The sequence below is a fragment of the Chelonoidis abingdonii genome, chromosome 2 (genome assembly GCF_003597395.2).
Source record: "Chelonoidis abingdonii isolate Lonesome George chromosome 2, CheloAbing_2.0, whole genome shotgun sequence".
Taxonomy (NCBI): domain Eukaryota; kingdom Metazoa; phylum Chordata; order Testudines; family Testudinidae; genus Chelonoidis; species Chelonoidis abingdonii.
This window is the reverse complement of record NC_133770.1, coordinates 276833744-276853626: the sequence shown is the minus strand read 5'-3', so window position 1 is coordinate 276853626 and position 19883 is coordinate 276833744. Positions and strand designations below refer to the sequence as shown.

General features: G+C 46.7%; 1 protein-coding gene across 3 annotated transcripts in view; it reads left to right on the top strand.

The window, feature by feature from the left end:
- The window catches only part of SAMD12 (sterile alpha motif domain containing 12), a 249199-nt gene that overhangs the window by 74556 nt on the left and 154760 nt on the right, over nt 1-19883 (top strand). For 2 of the 3 annotated variants that reach the window (XM_032770038.2, XM_075063201.1), the window contains exon 3: nt 16980-17109. In XM_032770038.2, the coding sequence (XP_032625929.1) occupies nt 16980-17109 (130 nt within the window). The remainder of the gene's footprint in view (nt 1-16979; nt 17110-19883) is intronic. The other variant, XM_032770041.2, reaches the window with a different exon arrangement.

Below are 19883 nucleotides of genomic sequence, written 5' to 3'. Positions count from 1 at the left end.
GTGGTTGGTGCAATGATTGCAACTCTTTCTCTCCGATACGCACCTTGGTCACTGTTATCTGGGCCTCTATGGTCTCTAGAGTAGATGAATATAAAATACTCTATATAGGGCTACCCATTTATACCATTGGGGTGCTTCAGCTACTACAGAAGGCAGTGACTCATTCTTTTAGCAAGATTGGTGGTAGAGAGCACAGGATACCAGTTCAGTAGTGCTAGTGCTGGCCTTCTCATACAGTTTAAACAGTTGATTTCTAGAACGACTATATTACCACACACTGTTGTGGCAGCTTGGTCACCAAAGGTTCTCATGTTAACAACGCTGAGATTTAAGTATCTGAGGGCATGTGATAGAGCTTTTCATGTGTTACCCAGGGTTTTCAGAACCACAGCAGGGGTAACTTAACTATTTCACTCCAGGTGGTGTCAGGAATAAATCAGTGGGAACGCAAGCAATTCTGTCTGATAAGATTTATGCAAGTAACTGTGCTCTATCTAAAACTGCAATGTATTAGATTTAAGCACACAGAGATACAAGCAATAGATTTAGAACTTTCCAGATATTTACCTAACATCTGGAACAGTTTTCAGAGTAGTAGCCCTGTTAATCTGTATCCGCAAAAAGAATAAGAGTACTTGTGGCACCTTAGAGACTAACAAATTTATTGTAGCATAAGCTTTCATGGGCTACAGCCCACTTCATCGAATGCATGTAGTGGAAAATACAGAAGGAGAACACTCCCCCCCCCCCCCCCACACACCTGGAACAGTGTTGAGTAATTTAACAGCAGGTTCGCAGTGGCCAGTTGCTTACTCACCGAGGAGAAAGTTTCATGAAAAATGTCTCTCAAGATGGCTTCAGAGGACCGCTCCAAAGTACACTGTATTAGCTAGTCTTTTATAACTAACTTCTACAAATCATATAGGTCATAATGACACCTACTGAATCATCATTTTTCTTAACTTTCAATAAACTTTTAATATCAGAGGAGCCCAGGGTCAAGGTCTTCCAACTACCAAGATTTTCAGTCTCACTTTTCTTTCCCCTCACTTTTCTTTCCCCTCCTCCTGTTCTGATTAGCAGAAACTGTAGGTAGTTTTGACCTTGCTTTTGAAAGCCTGTTTTTCAGATTATCCCTTCATATTTTGTTAATTCATGGTGGCTGAATGAACATAATATGGTTGCAATTGGCTTGATCACATTCTGGGATACACATCCCCCTCCCCCCCCCCCCCCAAATCCAGGGTTACAGATGAGCAATTCTAGAATTCACTTACCCTGCTAATCCTGTGAAGCCTAAATTTAAACTTCGAGCCAAAGCCATTCTGGAGATTTTTCTAAGGAAAAGCACTGTATAGGAGTCTCGTATTTTATTATTAGACTTCTGCCTGGTGCAGGTTGGTGGGCAGGAGTTTTATGTTGACTCTCTTTTGAAGATATGTTCTGAAATTTTGTTCGTTTGTGATAGCTGTACATTTAAGTGTTGTCTTTTCATGATAATACTCTTTCTACTCTGCTAGCAGGGCCAACTCCAGGCATCAGTGGAGGAAGCACATGCCTTGGGCAGCACATGCTAAGGGGAGGCATTCCATCCATTCTTGGGGTGGCACAGTTCACCCCAAGGGTGGCTTTTATTTGTTTTTATTTTTTTGCTTCGGCAGTTCAGGCAGCAAAAATGGTAGAGCCAGTCCTGTCTGCTAGAATCTCAAGAGGATGTTAAATTTAGACATTTTTAGATCAACTCTCTGGCGAACTTGCATCCAAGAGTTTCTAAAGAGCTGTCTGAAAAGCTCACACAACCATTAATGTTGATTTTTCAATAAGTCTTGGAACACTGGGGAAGTGCCTGAAGACCTGAAAGCAAGCTAATGTTGTGCCAAAAATTAAAAAGGGTAAACAGGGTGATGTAGATAATTATAGGTCTGTCAGTCTGACATTGATCCCAGGCAAGATAATGGAGCAGCTGATACGGGATTTAATTAAGAGAGAATTAAGAGAGTAATATCATTAATGCCAATCAACATGAGTTTATGGAAAATAGATCTTGTCAAACTAATTTGATATATCTCTTGAGGAGATTACAAGTTTAGTTTATAAAGGTTATAGTGTTGATGTTGTTACACTCCTGTAAAGCGTTTGACTGGGTACCAAAAGACATTTTGATTTTAAAAAACAAAAAACAAACTAGACAGATATAAAAGTAACTTAGCACACATTAAATGGATTAAAAACTGACTAGTAGATCTCAATTTTAAATCAGGAATCATTATCGAACAATAATGTTGTGCAGTGGTTCTCAAACTTTAACAGCCTGAGGACTCCCATTGTGTTTTTAAAAATTTTTGCAGCCCCTCAAGTGCCCCTGCTCTGCCACAGGCCCCACCGCTGCCCCACCTCTTCCTGCCCCCACTCCACCCCTGCCCCCTTGTCATAGTATAATTCCTCAATCTGGACTTTAGAGTTCAGATATGAGGTACTAGCATAAAGTCCTCTAAGCTTAATCTCCAGCTTAGATCTGATAGGCTGCCACCAGGTCAGGAATTGATAGGGCCTGACCCCCCTTTCCTCTCTCTGGTGTCCCCAACCCTTCCCTGGGGGGACCCCCAGATTCCAAATCCCTTGGAGTCTAAAAGCAGGAGAGATAACCCCTTCCCCCCTCCTTCCCAGGCTTGCCTCTTGGTCTAGCCTGCGAGTACCAAGAAACCTGTTTCTCTGCTTCCCAAGAGATAAGCGTTCTATTCCCTCAGGACAATTGAGATGCAAAATACCAACAGCTTGGCTTTGCCTTACCTCTTCCTGTCTTCCCGTGAGGGAGACAGATACCTGGTACAGAGATTTCAATTTCTTTGCCTTACTAGAAAAAGAATCTTCCACAAGTTTTGAAAAAGAAAGCTTTATATAGAAAGAGAGAAAATACAGAAATAATAACTTGTATAAACATTAATACAGGCTCCTACTTAAGAAAATATGAATAACCCAGTCTGATTTAAAAAATAGCCAATTTAAATAGACCAGCAATCACACACAGTAAATACAACACAAAGCTCCTCATAGCCTAATTACTTTGCTTTCCTTTGTGCTTACAGACTTTTAGTAGAATATCTTAGATAAGATGGAGTTAGAAGAAAAGCTTGTTTACCCATAGCCGAGGAAACAACAAAGACCCTGAGTATACAAATTCCCGCCCCTGACTTTTAAACAATCCAGTTCTCTGATTGGTCCTCTGTTCAGGTGTTTGGTTCCCCTTTACAGGCAAAAGAAACTTAACCCTTACCTTACCTATCTACTTATGACACCCCTTTCCGACCTCTTTCTGCCCCCTCCCCCAAGCATGCCCCATCCCTGCTCCTTCCCCGTCCTCCCAGTGCCTCCTGCATGCCGCTGACTAGCTATTTTGTGGTGTGCAGGAGGCACTGGGAGGGAAAGGGAGGAGTTGATCAGCAGGGCCAGCGGACCCCATGGAGTTCCCCGGGCTCTATTTTGAGAAACTCTGATGTAGTGTGTTTCTAGTGGGGTCCCATAAGGATCAGTTCTTAGTCCTAAGCTGTTTAATATTTTTATCAATGATCTGGAAGAAAACCTAAACCAAGAAATCACTGATAAATTTTGCATCAGACACACAAATTCGGGGAGTGCTAAATAATGAAAAGGACAGATCACTGATTCAGAGTGATTTGGATTGCTTGGTAAGATGGGTCCAAGAAAATTACATTTATTTTAATATGGTTAATGTCAGTGCAGACATCTAGGAACAATGAATGCATGTGATACTTATAGGCTGCGGGACTTTATCCTGGGAAGCAGTGATTCTGGGGGGGGAAAAAAAACATGGGGGTTGTGGAGGATAATAAGCTGAACATGCATCTGATGAAGTGGTTATTCACCCATGAAAGCTCATGCTCCAAAAAGTCTGTTAGTCTGTAAGGTGCCACAGGACTCGTTGCTTTTACAGATCCAGACTAACACGGCTACCCCTCTGACAGCTGAACATGAGCTCCCCTATGGCCAAAAGGGCAAAGGCACTCTTCAGATGCATAAACAGGGGAATCTAAAGTAGAAGTAGAAAGATTATTTTACCTCTGGAGTTGGCACCACTACTGAACAGCAGTATTCCAGTTCTCACATCCAGAATTCAAGAACGATATTGATACGTTGGAAAAGGTTCAGAGAAGAGCCACAAGAATGATTAAAGGATTAATAGTAGATGCAAAGAGCTCAATCTATGTAACTTAACAAAGAGAATGTTAAGGGGTGACTTGATTATAGTCTAAAACAGAGGTTCTCAAACTTTGATCCATGGACCACCAGTGGTCCGCGAGCTCCATTCAAATGGTCGTGGATAGTTCCCTCTAAGGTGCGCACCTGGGCAGCTGCACACCTCATTAGTGGAGTCACGCAGATGTGGCTCCACCAATTAAGTGCCTGGACCCCGGAGAAAATGCACATGTAAGGTGAGGTGGTGGCCTTGGAGGGGGAATAGGCAGTAGGTGGGAGGGGGAAGTGGATGAGAAGAGTGGGTAGGGGAAATTTGGGATGTGCAAGGCTGCAGGGGCCAGAGAAAGAAGTGACTTTCCCCAGCTTCAGAGCTGCGGCTGCTGGGAGAGACCCCCCACTTCCTTCCCAGCCTCGGCTCTATGGCGAATGAGAGACCCCCCATCCTTCCCAACCCCAGCTTGGGGGCTGCTGCAGTGGGGGAGAGAGGGCACATCCATTGCGTTAGAAAGGTAAGGCTACTGATATTAAAATATGAGTTGTGCACCTTTATTTGTAGAACAAAAAACAATTATTGTTAAGGTTTTTTTATATAGCGCTTTTATCCAAAGTGCTTTATAATAGTTGACTAATGGCACAAACAACATGTGGAAAGATTAAGTGGTCCGCCAAGACTCTCAGCAATTTTCAAGTGGTCCACAGGGGAAAAAAAAAGTTTGAGAACCAATGGTATAAAATTACCTGCACGGGCAACAAATATTTAATAGGCATTTCAGTCTGGCATAGAGAGGTATAAAATGATCCAATAGCTGGAAGTTAAAACTAGACAAATTCAGACTGGAAATAAGGTGTAAATTTTGAACAGTGAGAGTAATTAACAGTGACTCTCCATCTCTGGCAATTTTTAAATCACGACTGGAAGTTTTTCAAAAAGATTCGCTCTACCAATTATTTTGGGGCAGTTCTATGGCCTGTGTTGTACAGGAGGTTACATTACATGATCACAGTTGTCCCTTCTGGCCTTAAAATAGGTATTTCTCCAGTTTAATTTATTTTATCTCCTAGAACTGGAAGGGACCTTGAAGGTCATTGAGTCCAGCCCCCTGCCTTCACTAGCAGGACCAAGTACTGATTTTGCCCCAGACCCCTAAATGGCCCCCTCAAGGATTGGGCTCACAACCCTGGGTCCAACCTACCGACAACCTACCGACCGCTATGCCTACCTTCATGCCTCCAGCTTCCATCCCGGGAACATCACACGATCCATTGTCTACAGCCAAGCACTGAGGTACAACCGCATCTGCTCTAACCCCTCAGACAGAGACCAACACCTACAAAATCTCCAGAAGCCCCACCAAGCTCACCTTGCTCCAAAGTGCCTCGCGCTGACGCCACAGCCGGGCTCTAAAGCTCTAAAAATTCTACCTCCTCTCCCAGGCTTGCGCGCCGATTGGAGGAGATCTGAGTGGGGACTGTCTGCTAACAGAAGAGAGGCAGAGTGGAGGTGATACCTGGGGTGAAAGACAAGATATCCCTGTAGCACCCCCCACTGTTACTAGTGGCAGCACTTCCCCATGTCACGACACAAACGAACGAATACTCCCCCGCCCCAGCTCACCTCCACTACGCATCTCCTCGCCTGAGAGTGGCTTTGTAGGCAACACAACCACTGACCCTAGGCCGCCACATAGCTCTGCCTAAAAATGGCCATACACCGACAACTAGGCTGTAAACACCACACTGGGAGTTTTAATACAAGCAAACTGGAGGGCACGACAAATCATTCTTAAAATCCTTGCGGGCCACAGTCTTATCTGCACTCAAGTGAAAGAGTGAAGACTTCAGTGCTTGAAACAGGCCCGGAACTAAAGAACTGGGGAAATCCGCCCATCACAGAGAAAAGAAGGTAACTTTTTGCCCCACTATCAACAACCAGGGAGCTTCTAGGGCACAAGAGGGGATGGGGTGTAGGTGGAGAGGGAGAGCGCAATAGTGATGGCTAGTGGGACCATTCATTGAGGATGCATACGAGGGCATGTATGGAACCCATTAGGTAGAGATATCCTACAACTGACACCATACCGCGTGCCTCATCCGGGCTGAGACAGGAAGTTATGCTTGATACACTAGGAGCTATTAAAGCCCACCTAAACCGGTCGCACCCCAACCTGGCAGCCAGGGACATTGAGCGCGCTAGGTAGCATCGTGAACACAGATAGGGGCGCGCGATTCAGAGGGAGGTGACTGGTAATGAATTTGCCGAAGCGGACGTAACCTCCTGCGCCAATCGGGCCTCCATATCGGAGCAACCTTGAGAGGGGCATTCCCTCTGGTTAGTCTCAGGAGAGAGCAGATTGTAGGCAATTGAGAGTGGGGGTGGCGTATTAGAAGGAGCCTGCACCCCATAATCACAACGACCAGCCACTAGGAAGACCCATGACCCTAATCCCAGACTGAGGCCACGCACTATTCGCACCATCCCCCCCGAATCACTGCTGCCCTGGACGAGCCCTCCGGGCTAGTATCTGGGAGAAGAATTCGAAGTTCAGCTGAAAAGAGCCATAGGCGAAACATATTTGGCCGCGGCAGCTCAACTGCATCGCCTGGTCCTTATCATTTGAGTTTTAAGCAAGCGCCCTAGCCAGGGGTAATGAGAATCCCCCAGAGTAGCCTGCTGTGACTGAAGTCATAGTATATAATATTTTTCTGATAACTGAGTAATATTTAAAATTTCTACTCAGTACTTTTGGTTTCTCGCTTTTTGTTTCTCTGGCTTCTTAATTGCCTTTTCCAAATATATTAAGGATCCCTTGGCATCATCACACTTCCTTACAACAAGTTGCTCCCTGGTCTCCACCTCATCCTTATCATTCATCTACGTCTCTTTTCAGATCCCAACTTGGAAATGCAAACCATGCCCTTCATCAAATTATACGCAGCGCCGGGGAAACTAGTTACTCTCACTCCGCTACGCGTCGAACCCAGTGGCAACATTTGGGAGCTAGTGCGCTCCAAAACAAGCTGCTTGACGAGCTCGCGCCCCAGAGGTGCGACAGTTCACCACAGAGCAGCCTGGCGGAGGAAGAAAAGCAGGCCGAGAGATGGACTGAGTAAGACAGACTACATTGACTAAACACAGCGGAATCCACAGACCCATTTAACGACGCAAACGTGCTGCTGCTAGTATATTATTAGATCATGGCCAGGGTGTAGGGTTTGGGTAAGTTTGCACGATGTGGATTCAGGGGCCGACGTCGTCCGCCACATATTAGTACGCGTGATCTCTTTAAAGAGATAAAATAGTAAGTAGCACAACACACTAGGACCGAGCACTGAGAAACGAAGTAGCGGCTCTAAATAATGCTATAAGAGCTGCAGCAAGCGCAAGCGAGAGAGGGATCAGCGAGGTGAAGAGAAGTCGCCGGGTCAAGACAGCCGGAACAACAGACTTTGTATAGCATGGGCATGAAACAAACTAACAATACCACAATAGCCCAACCCAAAAAAAACAGAGTACTCGCTATATATCGCAGTCGGAGAGTCGTAGTATAACCATCCGACGAGCACAAATTGGAGCAGAATAGAACTAGCCCAATAGATCACAGCTCAAGCCTCACAATCAGGCAGACATGAGCGTAGATCAGTCCATCGAGCGAGGTCTGATATGATTACACACGGCTCAACGATGGTGGAAGGGAGGACACACCCAGACCGCGGCTGAACAGGCCAGTCCGTTACTCTGTATGTAGTATATGTATATACCAGGCAACGGAATAATACACAGGACATAAAGCCCTGTTAGCTTCATATGCCAGCAGAGCAACGCCAGACGCCAGAGAGCTCACACGCCATACAGGGCATCCGCGCGTAATGCACAGGCCCAGAGAGAAACACAATCTAACAGACAGCAGCAGCAGACAAAGCGCTGGCCGAGCTAGATCCCACATCTCTCCTACACCAACGCACCCAGATCACCCCCACCCACTGCTAAATCTACGCGCGCCCAGTGCCCTCAATGGCCCTGCGACAAGCCCGACACCAACCCAACACCAGGCCCAGGAAACGCCTTAACAATACAGCAGAATGAAGGTGGACGTAGCGAGAGCAACGACAACACAGGCGAACATCTCACAACGCGCCTCAGATCTTTTGCCTAAACTCCAACAACAGGACCACAGAGGCCGATCTGAGAGCGCAGACGAGGAATCTCAGGGAATGCATACGCACTTTAGAGAGCTCGTAGCATCGGAGGCCCTACTCGGGCTGCACCGGATAGAATGTCCCATCGGTTAAATACTTATCGGAAGCGATATCCACGAGCAACCCATAGTGCACGAAAGACAAAGATCACTGAGACGCGCTAAGCAGGACAATACTCACTCTGAACGCGCAACACAACCGTAATAGAGGGACCCTTACGCTGGTAAGCCGTTCCACTCCACTCAGGCCCCATAACAAACTGACCTCCGCGCAAAACAGACACTGCGTCTCTCTCCACCGGCGAGCATCAAATCCACAGAAACTATTCTCCCCACCGACCCAGTCCAGTCACCCCACCACCGCTCAAAACCATGTGTCGTACCCCGGACGCTCCAACCAATATCCACCTGAACCACTGACCCCCCACACCCTAAAGAAACAGCCATTCAAGACAATTCATACCAACACTACAGGCCGCAACAATCACCGGCCGAGCAGATGATTCTTAGATCTACTGCTTGCGATTACCAACAGTGCCACGACTCAATCACCTTTTCAGGCAGAACCAACACGTACGGGCCCCACCACACTCACAAAGCTCCGCCCCCTAGACAGAGAGCGTACAAGGCGCTGAGCAACACAGCCCCTCACACGGCAGCCAGCCCCCACAAAGGCGGCGCGATCCGGACTCCTGACGAAGGTCCAAACCAAGGGGCCCTACGTGGCCCAGCGTAGCGTCCAAAAGTAAAACAGAAACCTCACATTGGCAGCGAGTCCAGCACCCACCCACAGCCGTCAGACAGCCGCTTCCGCAAGGTCCCAGACCCCTCTCACGGCCACGCCGCGCCAGGATCCGCCTGCGGCAGATCTTCGCGGGTCTCCAAGGAAAGTACGCGCCCCTAAGATCTTCAGATGAGTAGCCACGTCCGACAGTTCTCACCTGCTCGCAGCACCCCCATCCCAGGCTTCGCGTCGTCACCCGGCATCACAAGCAGCAAGGACAGGGCCCACTGACCACATAACGCATACGCCGAGTACGACGTCCAGACGGCCCACAGTGCCCCGAGCAGCCAGATCCAAGATGGAGCCGTGTACAAGGAACCTCAAAGAGAACCACATACCACTATTGCAAGAGCCACACCCTCAATCATACGAAGCTACCACAAAGCGAGTCTCCCTCCCCAGCCTCTTGCTCGAACCCGGAACCAAGAACAAAGGACCAGGCAAAAGGCCCCCGATGCCCTCCCCGCCCCCACTCACGGCATATTACGAGAGCGCGTCCCAGGCCAGCCATTAAGAAAAGAGGCCCCAGCACGAGCACCCACCGATCACACCACGGTCGCCTTAGAATTTGAACACTATATCAGATCAGCACTAAGCGTCAAACACCCATCGATACAAAGAGAACTAATGACCAGCATATTGAGGTGCCCGCGCTCCACGTCACACCGGATTTACGCACCACGATACTCAGAGCAACGAGCCGAGTCACGCGCGGTCATGAAATTCCATCCGTCGGGCTACGTTGAGCTCTATGACCGGAAACGGAGAGCGCTCCTAGGACCGAGGGCAGTCGCCTAGAGAGTGTCCGGAACCGAATGCCCTCATCAACTTGCAAAACGCGCGTGCCGCTTCGCGCCTGAAGATTCACTATCTCCCCCTTAGGCACACCACTGGCAACCAGAGCCAGGCGGGCTCAGGTATTGCGGCCTATGCGCTGCAGGGTTCCCGTTCGACGAGTTCTCGAGAGACTCTGCTATCCTGCATGAGAGACAACGATCTAGCGAGTGCAATGGCTCGTTCTACAGTTAGCAAAAAGTGACCGGTGTGCTGCGCCAAGAATACACTGATCACGGGGCCCACCAAGCGCACGGGACTGAGGACCTAACTGCAGACCAATCAATCTACCAAAGAGTTACCCAGGCAATTTCACCTAGACATGGCCGCGAAAACCGAGCGGTAACACCCTAAGTGGCTACGTCCACAAATCCGAATTCGCCGAGAGTGTGGACCACTGCGCTGCGGGAATATAACAGCAAAACAGCGCTAAAAAATTCTACTGACCTGGCTCAATGGGAACAACGCCCGGAAGGCGTAACCCAAACAGAGCGAACACTCTGACCCGTGGACACCGAGCTGCCGCTTACAGACAGAGGATAAGATGGGAGATGCCGGCGACCGGGTGCAGTGAGAAAGCTCCACGGTCAAATCAATGACGCAAAGGTGGCGAGGTCCGTCTCCACGAAAGGGGCTCCGCTGCGGCAAGACAATCGCCCCAGCCCCGGGTAGGAGACGAGAAGGCTGGCGGGCACCGATATCACCTGATCCAAGATGCTGCCTCCTCTGATCTGAATGAATTCTTTAAGAGTCTGGCATCAAGTCGTACGGGGAGCCGTCCGTATCATATCCCTGCCTAGAGAGATTTCTGTGCTGTTACAAAGCACACCTACGCGCACAGCCGAGCAGGTGGCAATCTAGGGGGAGGCGACATGTGGACACGCGCGACTGGCACTTCCTCATTTGAGAATAGGCTTTAGGGTAAGGGGTCTAACCAAGTTAAACAACAAATCATAGGATAAACATGTCCGGCGAGGAACAGCGTCCTTGACTAAGCACAGGGAACGCAGCAGTGTGGAGGAGCAAAGTCTTAGGCCTTATCACAGTCATGGGCTCGAGCTCACAGGAGAGGCCCAGGTGTGAGATGTTTCGATCAAAGTGCGCGGACGAGGCGAGAACAGAAAAGAGATCCACTAACCCAGGTATTACGTCACCAGAGTAAGCCCTCTCGCAGTCCCAACTGGTAGCAAGGGTGACCGCACGGGTACCAACCAAGAGGAGGCAGTTATAGTACCATATGTGGCCACGCACGTCCATGTATCACTCCTAGGTCGAGCCGATATCAGAAGAGGGGTGGACTTACCCACAAGGCCTACACACCCACCACAGCCAACAACATGATGACACCAAATACAAAAGGCAGAACAAGGGGTTGGGACGCCGGAAAGTCAAGAAGAGGGTAGTGCTACAACAGGGAAGCAAGCCAAGGGTAAATCGACCTGACGCGTCCGAGCACCTCAAAGTCACAAGAGTGTAAAGAAGCGAGACGGCGAGAAGCAAGTGGTGAAACCACACCTAGACATAAAGAGCACGGACCCAGAAAAACGGAGAGAACCAACACTAGAAAACACCAGGGCGATGCAGCCCTAATCAGCACGAACTAGACCTCATGTTGACTCACACGAAGCCCACTGCCACACATACAGATAAACGGGGTCGCTAAAATGAGCAAGGCTCCACCGCAGCGTCTTGGTAATAAAAGACCTAGCACTAACGTGAGAAGCATGGCTGTACCAAAGGATCAAGAATCTAGCGGCGCGAGTTAACCAACAAAAGACTGGAGAAAAGCAAGACGAGCCAGTATGAGAGCCACAAGATGAGAGCCAGATCTCGTACACGCTGGTACCCAAACAAGGAACATTACCCCGGTCGCATCGAACCAGCAGTAAGGCGGTGACACTACCTACACGTAGCTTCAGCCCAGCGATCCGGACACGGCCCAGCGAAGCGTAAAAGCAGCGAGCCCAGTCCGAGGAGGAACTGCCGATAGATCCAAGGAATCAATTCAAGGCATAGCGACCCCAGCAGACACTAGAAGGGCATCACCAGCTTCGTCATAGGCGGTGGACACGGCACCAGCAACTACAGGTTCCACCGCCGGAAAGGGTAGCCCCGCGGTCCACTGCTAAGACGAAAGTGAGACCGGACCATCCAACATGGCAGATGCGAGGTATACCAGACGAGGATTTCAGGCGATGCCAATGGCCTCACTCGTTGTGTCTGATCACCGAGCGCGGCCCTCCCCCAGCGTTCATCCGCCATACCACCAGCCTGAACAGGGAGCCATCAACACCAGCGATTGCAGCGTCAACCAAACAGGCAAAACCCCACCATAACGGGACACGCGCCGAGATCCCCAGGCAACACGCTCACTAAAACACGCAGTTCCCGCAGCGACATCACACAAAGGAGCCAGTCAACGACAAAAACACGGTCCAAGGCCACCTACAAAAGGCAACGCGAGCATCCCCGCACCACTACGCGATTTACCAAAGAAGCCTACCACAGCAAAGAAATGGTCTCTGGGTGACACACGGAGCCAATTCCTTGCGTCGACAGACAGCGTCCCACCCGTGCCCTGCGGCCGCCCGCCAGGACACCCTGCCCAATCTGAAATATTCCCACCAGCAATTGCACACCGTTCATACGCACGAGCCTCTCCTACCCTCTCAGGACGAATCCATGCAACAAACTTCCGATGCCAGGAACTGGCTGCCCACATATAATATCACCGGGCACCAGCCGACAGTTCTGTGTGCGCTGCTGCCGCGATCCAGGATCCTAACCAGATCAGCATACATCACTGCTTTCACCGTCCTCTGCACTCCACCCCGAGTGTAACGAGAGCGCGCTATCAAATAGCTAGCATGCGCCTCTGTGCTATCTACCAGTGGCAAACTGGACTGCGTATGGAACGGAGGATACAAGTGCGAAGCGACACATCAGAGAGTCAGTCGCACATGGCAGGATATATAAAACACTCGGTGCGAGCGCAGTGCAACCTCCCTGCCAAGGCTATAGCCGGAGCTACCTAAGCGTCCATCTGCAGCAAAAAACCTTCGAGGACGAACTCAAAGAGACACGAGCTGGCTGAGCTTCGAGTTATCTGCAAGAGCTGACCACCGATCTGGTTGCGCGGTCCAGGCTGTGGACTAAACAAAGAACTGTGAGGGCTGCCAATTACACGAAGCAGGCTTTCTCCTGCCCTTGGTTTTCACATCACTTCTAAACAGGGGCCAACCCTCCTGGACTGAACTAACCCTCGTTATCTCTAGCTTGCTTGCTAGCATATATATACCTACCCCTGGAAATTTCCACTACCTTCGTCTGACGAAGCGGGTATTCACCCACGAAAGCTCACGCTCCAAAACGTCTGTTAGTCTAAAAGGTGCCACAGGATTCTCTGCTGCTTTTACAGATCCAGACTAACACGGCTACCCCTCTGATACTCAACCCTGGGTTTAGCAGGCCAGTGCTCAAACCATTGAGCTATCCCTTCCCCCTTTATATCAGTTGTAAAGAAAAAAAAATATATTCAGCCTACTAGTGTAAAACCAAAAGGAGATGATGAATATGTAAGTGAAAAGAGGTGCAGCACAAATGAGGATATATTTCAAAGTGATCTTCATTCTGTAGATTCAGTTCTTTGCTGGTGTGCATGGGTGCAGCTGCATTGGTGCTTGCAGAGACTTTTGTCCCATATTAGTTCAAAATCACTTTGACATTAGCCAGTGTGAAATATTTACTGCTAAGTAATTGCAAATTTGTACATGTTCACTCTCCTTGACATAGTGAATACAGGCCATTGTTACCATGGGTTGTAGAAAATATGAAATCTTTAAGAGAACACTTTCATAATTCTCTAGATTCTCTTTTGCAGGACATTTTCAATCGTTGTAGCGCTGAATCTACCCCTCTAGAACCCAAATTATTCTATATAAAAAAGAAATAGTTTGGCCTGGGAAAAATATATCCAATATATATTTTGGTTGAATTAAATATATTTCAACCATGTTGTTACGCTGCAGTGTAACAAACCCAGAAGGTTTGGGGTTTACCTATGTATAAAATGTGAACTAGAGAATTCATCTAAGCTGTAGAGAAACCAGTATGGCAGAAATATATCCAGAACATTGGCTCTTTTTTACAAGTACATGACAGTTTTAACTGATAGCAATAGTTAGTTAAATACCAGACCAATGTAGCATGCTGGGGAGAGAGGGGTGGAGGAGAGAGAATCCTGAAAGAGACAAAAATATTATCAGGGGTGTGGGGCATGGGATTGTGCTGACAGAGATAAATAATACACAAAGCAAGGAATGGATGTTAGTATGAGCGCCAAACTAAATTGAAACAGCCAGTGTGAATCAGTGTTATCACCTAGCATGATGTATGATCTCTTATTCATAGACTGGTTTTGTCTTTGTCCATACTAGAAAGCACTGCTGGCATAGTTAAAGTAGCAAACCCACCTGGTGTAGATGCTGTTACACGAGTACATTTTAGTCTGTTTCATAGGCCTGATCATAATCCTGCAATTTTGTTATACATCTTTTTAAATTCATGTACTAGATACATGAATCATTTCAATTTCTCTGTTTCTTTTCATGTTTCTTCCTGCCTTTATGTAGGAATATCCGTATATAATATTCCAAAAATAGTTTGTGAAATTGATCCTCATTAACGTGTGGTTCTGCTCTGCAAGTGATTATGTAAAACTCATTGTGGTGTGTATTGTGTCTCACTAACTACATATCAAATTTGTTATATTTACAAGTAAAATTATTGTTTTTCCTAGCTTTCAGCTATGTGAACTCAGCCTGGGACCTGAAATTCAAGCTGGGGTCTCATCATTAGTACCAGATGTTCTGCAAGCCAAATTCTGTTCTCTGTTAAACCAGTGCAACGCAATTAGAGTGACCAGATGAGAAGAAGAAAATATCGGGACACATGGGGGAGGGAGGATCACTGTCAGAGGAAAAAAATAAATAAAGCAGACTGCCGCCGGCGGATCAAAAAAAACCAAAAACAGCAAAAAAAAAAAAACAAAAAAACGGAGTACAGGTCTGTCGCAACTTACGCACATTTAACATGCGCGATTTCAGCTCTACGCTGAAGGGCCAGAGTCCGGGGGCATGGCCTCAAGTGGAAGAGGCATGGCCTCAAGACTTAAAGGTCCTGGGGCACCAGCTGTGGCTGGGAGTCCCAGGGCCTTTAAATCACCCAGGGGGCTCCCAGCTGCAGAGGTGGCTGGTAGCCCTTGGGGCGAACTAAAGGGCCTGAGGCTCCAGCCACCCATGGAGCTCCGGGCCCTTTAAATGCTAGCCCCACCCCGGCTGCCAAAGCTGCAGGTGGGATTTAAAGGGCTCCTCCGGGCTCCCCACCGCAGCGGGAGGCGCGGCAGAGCTCTTTAAATCCCGCCTGCAGCTCCGGCGGTGGGGCCGGGGCAGCAATTAAAGGGCTCCTCTGGGCTCCCCATGGCGGTAGGAGCCCGGGGGAGCCCTTTAAATGCCGCCCCGGCCCTGCCGCCGGAGCTGCGGGTGGGATTTAAAGGGCTTGGGGATATAATTTTCAGTATATGTAGTTTTCACTTTACGCAATAACTGCAGAATGGAACTCCCGCGTATGATAAGACTTACCTGTACCACGAAATATTGGGACAAATTGCATCCCAACCAAACATCGGTCAGGATGCGGGACAAATGCCTAGATATTGGGACGGTCCCGATTTTATCGGGACATCTGGTCACCCTAAACCCAATTATCCCCAAACTCTGCCCTCATTGACGCAGGAAGTTGCACAGGAGGTCATGAAGATTTTAAAAAAAAAAACAGCTTGACATTAGAAGCCCAGGTTGAGTTTAATGGACTGATGGATTTAATCCATAAGCCAAACCACTTATAAATATAGCAAATTTGGTATGGACCCAATAAATCTGAAGCCCCATTAAGCAAGTTGTACAATCACTTTTATGAATAAACACTCCCAGCTTTGGAGGAAGAGATGTATTTTGTAATCTAAAGCATGAGCTAAGCCAGCCAGGGGTAGGCAACCTATGGCATGCATGCTGAAGGTGGCACATGAGCTGATTTTCAGTGGCACTCACACTGCCCGGGTCCTGGGCACCAGTCCGGGAGGCTCTGCGTTTTAATTGAAGCTTCTTAAACATTTGAAAAACCTTGTTTACTTTACATGCAACAATAGTTTGGTTATATATTATAGACTTATAGAAAGAGACCCTCTAAAAACGTTATTGTATTACTGGCAAGCAAAACCTTAAGTAGAGTGAATAAATTAAGACTTTGGCACACCACTTCTGAAAGGTTGCCGACCCCTGAGCTAAGCAAAGAGGCATACTCTATGCAGAGTTGGCATGGGAGAAAGAGAGCCAGAACTTGTAACATCTTGACATCCTCTTTAATAAGTTGTCTTCTGTCAAGAGTAGGATCATGTGAAAATTAAGAACATTGGCCAAATTCTGTGAAAATTGCACACTCAGTGACTTATCATATTTAATATGAAATAATTAAATCGGCACTAAGTAGTATTTAGTATCAAAGTGTATACACTAGTCACCGTTAAAAAGTTACCTCAGTAGTTGCAGCTATAGTTAAATGTTATCTCTGTGGGTAAGTGCTGACTTTTTATTGTGATCATTATGGAAAAGTGGCAGAATCTGGCCCTTTGACTTAATTCTTTATACAAGTTAGATTCTGAACAGGTAAGAGAAAGTGTTATACTTGTGTGATACAAGGAACATGCAGAGAATCTTGCACTAGATATGATCCTTCCATATAAACTTGAATAACTGATCCTCATATCCCTTGCACTTTTGCCACTAAAGAAGGCTCCCGAATATAATGTAGCAAAATAATTCTATGAATTACATTAGAAATAAATCTGATACGTAGGGCTAAATACCATTTCTTTTCCTGTTCTGTCTTTCCAGTCTGGTACTGTGAAACTGACAAAACCAGTAGCTCTGTGGACCCAGCAGGATGTCTGCAAGTGGTTGAAGAAACACTGCCCTAATCAGTATCAAATCTACAGTGAGTCATTCAAACAGCATGACATAACGGGTAAAGTATGCAGTATCAGAAGTATTTCACTTTTTTTGTTAAATTGCTTTTAACTCTGCCCTTAAATAGGGGCAAGTATACAGTAAGGACCTTTGGTAGTTAATTGTAAATTTGCCGCAAAATACACCAACTTGCCTCAACCTCAGTGAGCTGACTGTTCTCTGTTGCTGAGAAAAATAGATTTGGAAGGGATAATTCAATGGGGGAAAGGGAAGGTGGGGATTAGTGTATATATATATATTCTTAAGAAACTGGATCTTGCTAGACTGCCAGTCGACATAGTTGTCAACTGGAGCTGATCGAAATCTGGAATTCTCATTCTGCAGGACATTTGGCGGGGGGGTTTGCAAATCAGAATGAAGACTATAAATTTCAAAATATTCCATGAGCAAAATTGTGAAACTTCATTTCAACCTTATGGAAAAGTGTTATTTCAATATGGCTGAAATGTTTCTTATAGACTCAACTTATGATAGATATTATAATGCAGCAAAGTCAAAACATTTGGACTATTATATTATGTCATGCTATGATATGACATAATAGTTTACATGTTTTGAGTTTTATGTTCTAAATCAAAACTTTTCAAAAATTGTATAAACTGGCTTTGAAATTGATATATGGGGGTCATCTTCCATCTTTGGCATCACCTTGTGGTGAGGTTGGGTGACAGGGCAACTCTGCCTCTTTGATGGGTTGCCCACCTTCTAGCCTCATAGACCAGGTCACTGGTCATCTTTTTCCCCTCTTGCTTGTTTGGTCTCCTAAAGTATTGGACTCTGTAGCCCTATATGAGGGATACACACTTCCTGGGCCCTTCAGGTATGGCTCAATTGTTCAAGGCCTTAATAAGTCCCTTTGGTGGGCTTCGTAGGGGAATCCAGGCCTGCCCTCTGTCCTGGGTTTTAGGCCAATGACCCTGTACAAAGTGGCTGGCTCCAAGCTTTCCCAACCTCTTACAGTTTCCCTGGCCTACTTTCTGCCATGCCTCTGAGTTACACCCAGTTTCCTGGACAGCTTTTCTGTTGCCAAAGGCACCTGCTCTCTGTGGGTCCTCAACCTCATTGACACCCACCCCATTCTTCTGCTCTGCAGTTGTTTTATCTTTGCAACTATTGTGAGTCTCCCAATCAGCCCCAGCTGAGCAGGCAGGCAGTTTCCCCATGAACCCTTTAGGCCGATACATCATGGGATCTGTAGACTCTGTGACAGGTATTTTAATTGGGACTTGTTGGTTTGGTAATTGGTTTTCTAATCAGTTTGGTAACTGGTACTTGGTTTCCTCAATTCAAGGCCGGCTCCAGGCACCAGTGTAGGAAGCAGGTGCTTGGGACTGCCAATTCAAAGGGGCAGTACTCTGTCCCACACCAGGACAGCACGTCCGGATCTTTGGTGGGGATTCGATGGTGTGATTGAGCTGCTTGGGGCAGCAGAAAAGCTGGAGCCAGCCCTGCCTTAATTGGTGTTCTAACTGATCATTTGTAATTGTTATTCAAATGGATAATTGATATTTGGTTTAGTCATTGGTCTGGTAATTGGTAATTTCCTATTATAATTGGTGGAATATCAAATATTAAACTGAAAAAACCTGAATAGCCAGGGATCTAGCTAGGAGCCAAGCTGCCAGCTTTCCTGTGGAACAGTTCAATTTGGTTGAATCAGCATTTTCCCACTGAAAACTGTTCCATCAGAAAATTTTCAGCCAGCAATATTGTCCGCATTTCAGAAGTTTTTCAGGGACAATTCTCCAAATAAATAGCGTTTTCTGTGATGAGCAAGTTCCCAGTCACCAAAACTACTCCAATTTTAAACTGAAACTGGCTGCTTTGCATGCTTTTTTTTCAAATATTGTTTATTTTTATGATTTTTGATCAATTAAAAGTAATAAATGATCATTAAAATGAATGTTAATAAAAAAAACTAAAATGAAAAAAATTCGGTTTGAATGGGGTTAGGGCATGTGACTTGAATGGGTCCATGGGACCAAGGACTGGGCTTTGCAGCAAGACTGGGGACTAAGGGCAGGTGGCCAGCCAGGGAGATAGCCAGGAGTTTTACTACTCAGCTCTGCTGGGAACCTCTCTGTCTCCCCCTAAGTCCATCCAACCAATTTTAAAGACCAGCAGCTGAGTCAGAGTCCCACAGATTCCCTGAAGTCCATCTGAAAGTGACTGCTCTCTAATGAACCAGAGTGGTTTGACAGAAAGCAGCTGCCTCCTTAGCAGAACTTCAAGTTTTGACAATTTGGGCTTCAATTTTCACCTCTTCTGGTCCCCTTATTACTTAAACATATTAGGACAGGATGGTTGCAGTGAAGTTGTTAGAAATTGGGAGCTTGCAACTGCACTAGAGGCAGAAGCCTCCTGTAACTTCAGAAAATAGAAGTACCTGGTGTGTCTGAGCAGTTCCCTTGGTTGTAGTCAACAGACAAATATTAGACTAAGAAGAATAAGGGGAATAACTATGTGTTTAACTGTAATATTTAAAAATGTTTGTATGAGAGAAGTTATAAACGTGTGTGTGAAATGTGGATTTTGTGGGGACTGTGGTTGATTAGCTAGGGATATAAACTGGACACTAGCAAGTTTAGACTTGAAATTAGACGAAGGTTTCTAACCATTAGAAGATTGAAGTTCTGGAACAGCCTTCCAAGGGGAGTAGTGGGGGCAAGAGACATATCTGGCTTCAAAACTAAGCTTGATAAGTTTATGGAGGGGATGGTATGATGGGATAGCCTAATTCTGGCAATTAATGATCTTTGATATTATAGCAGG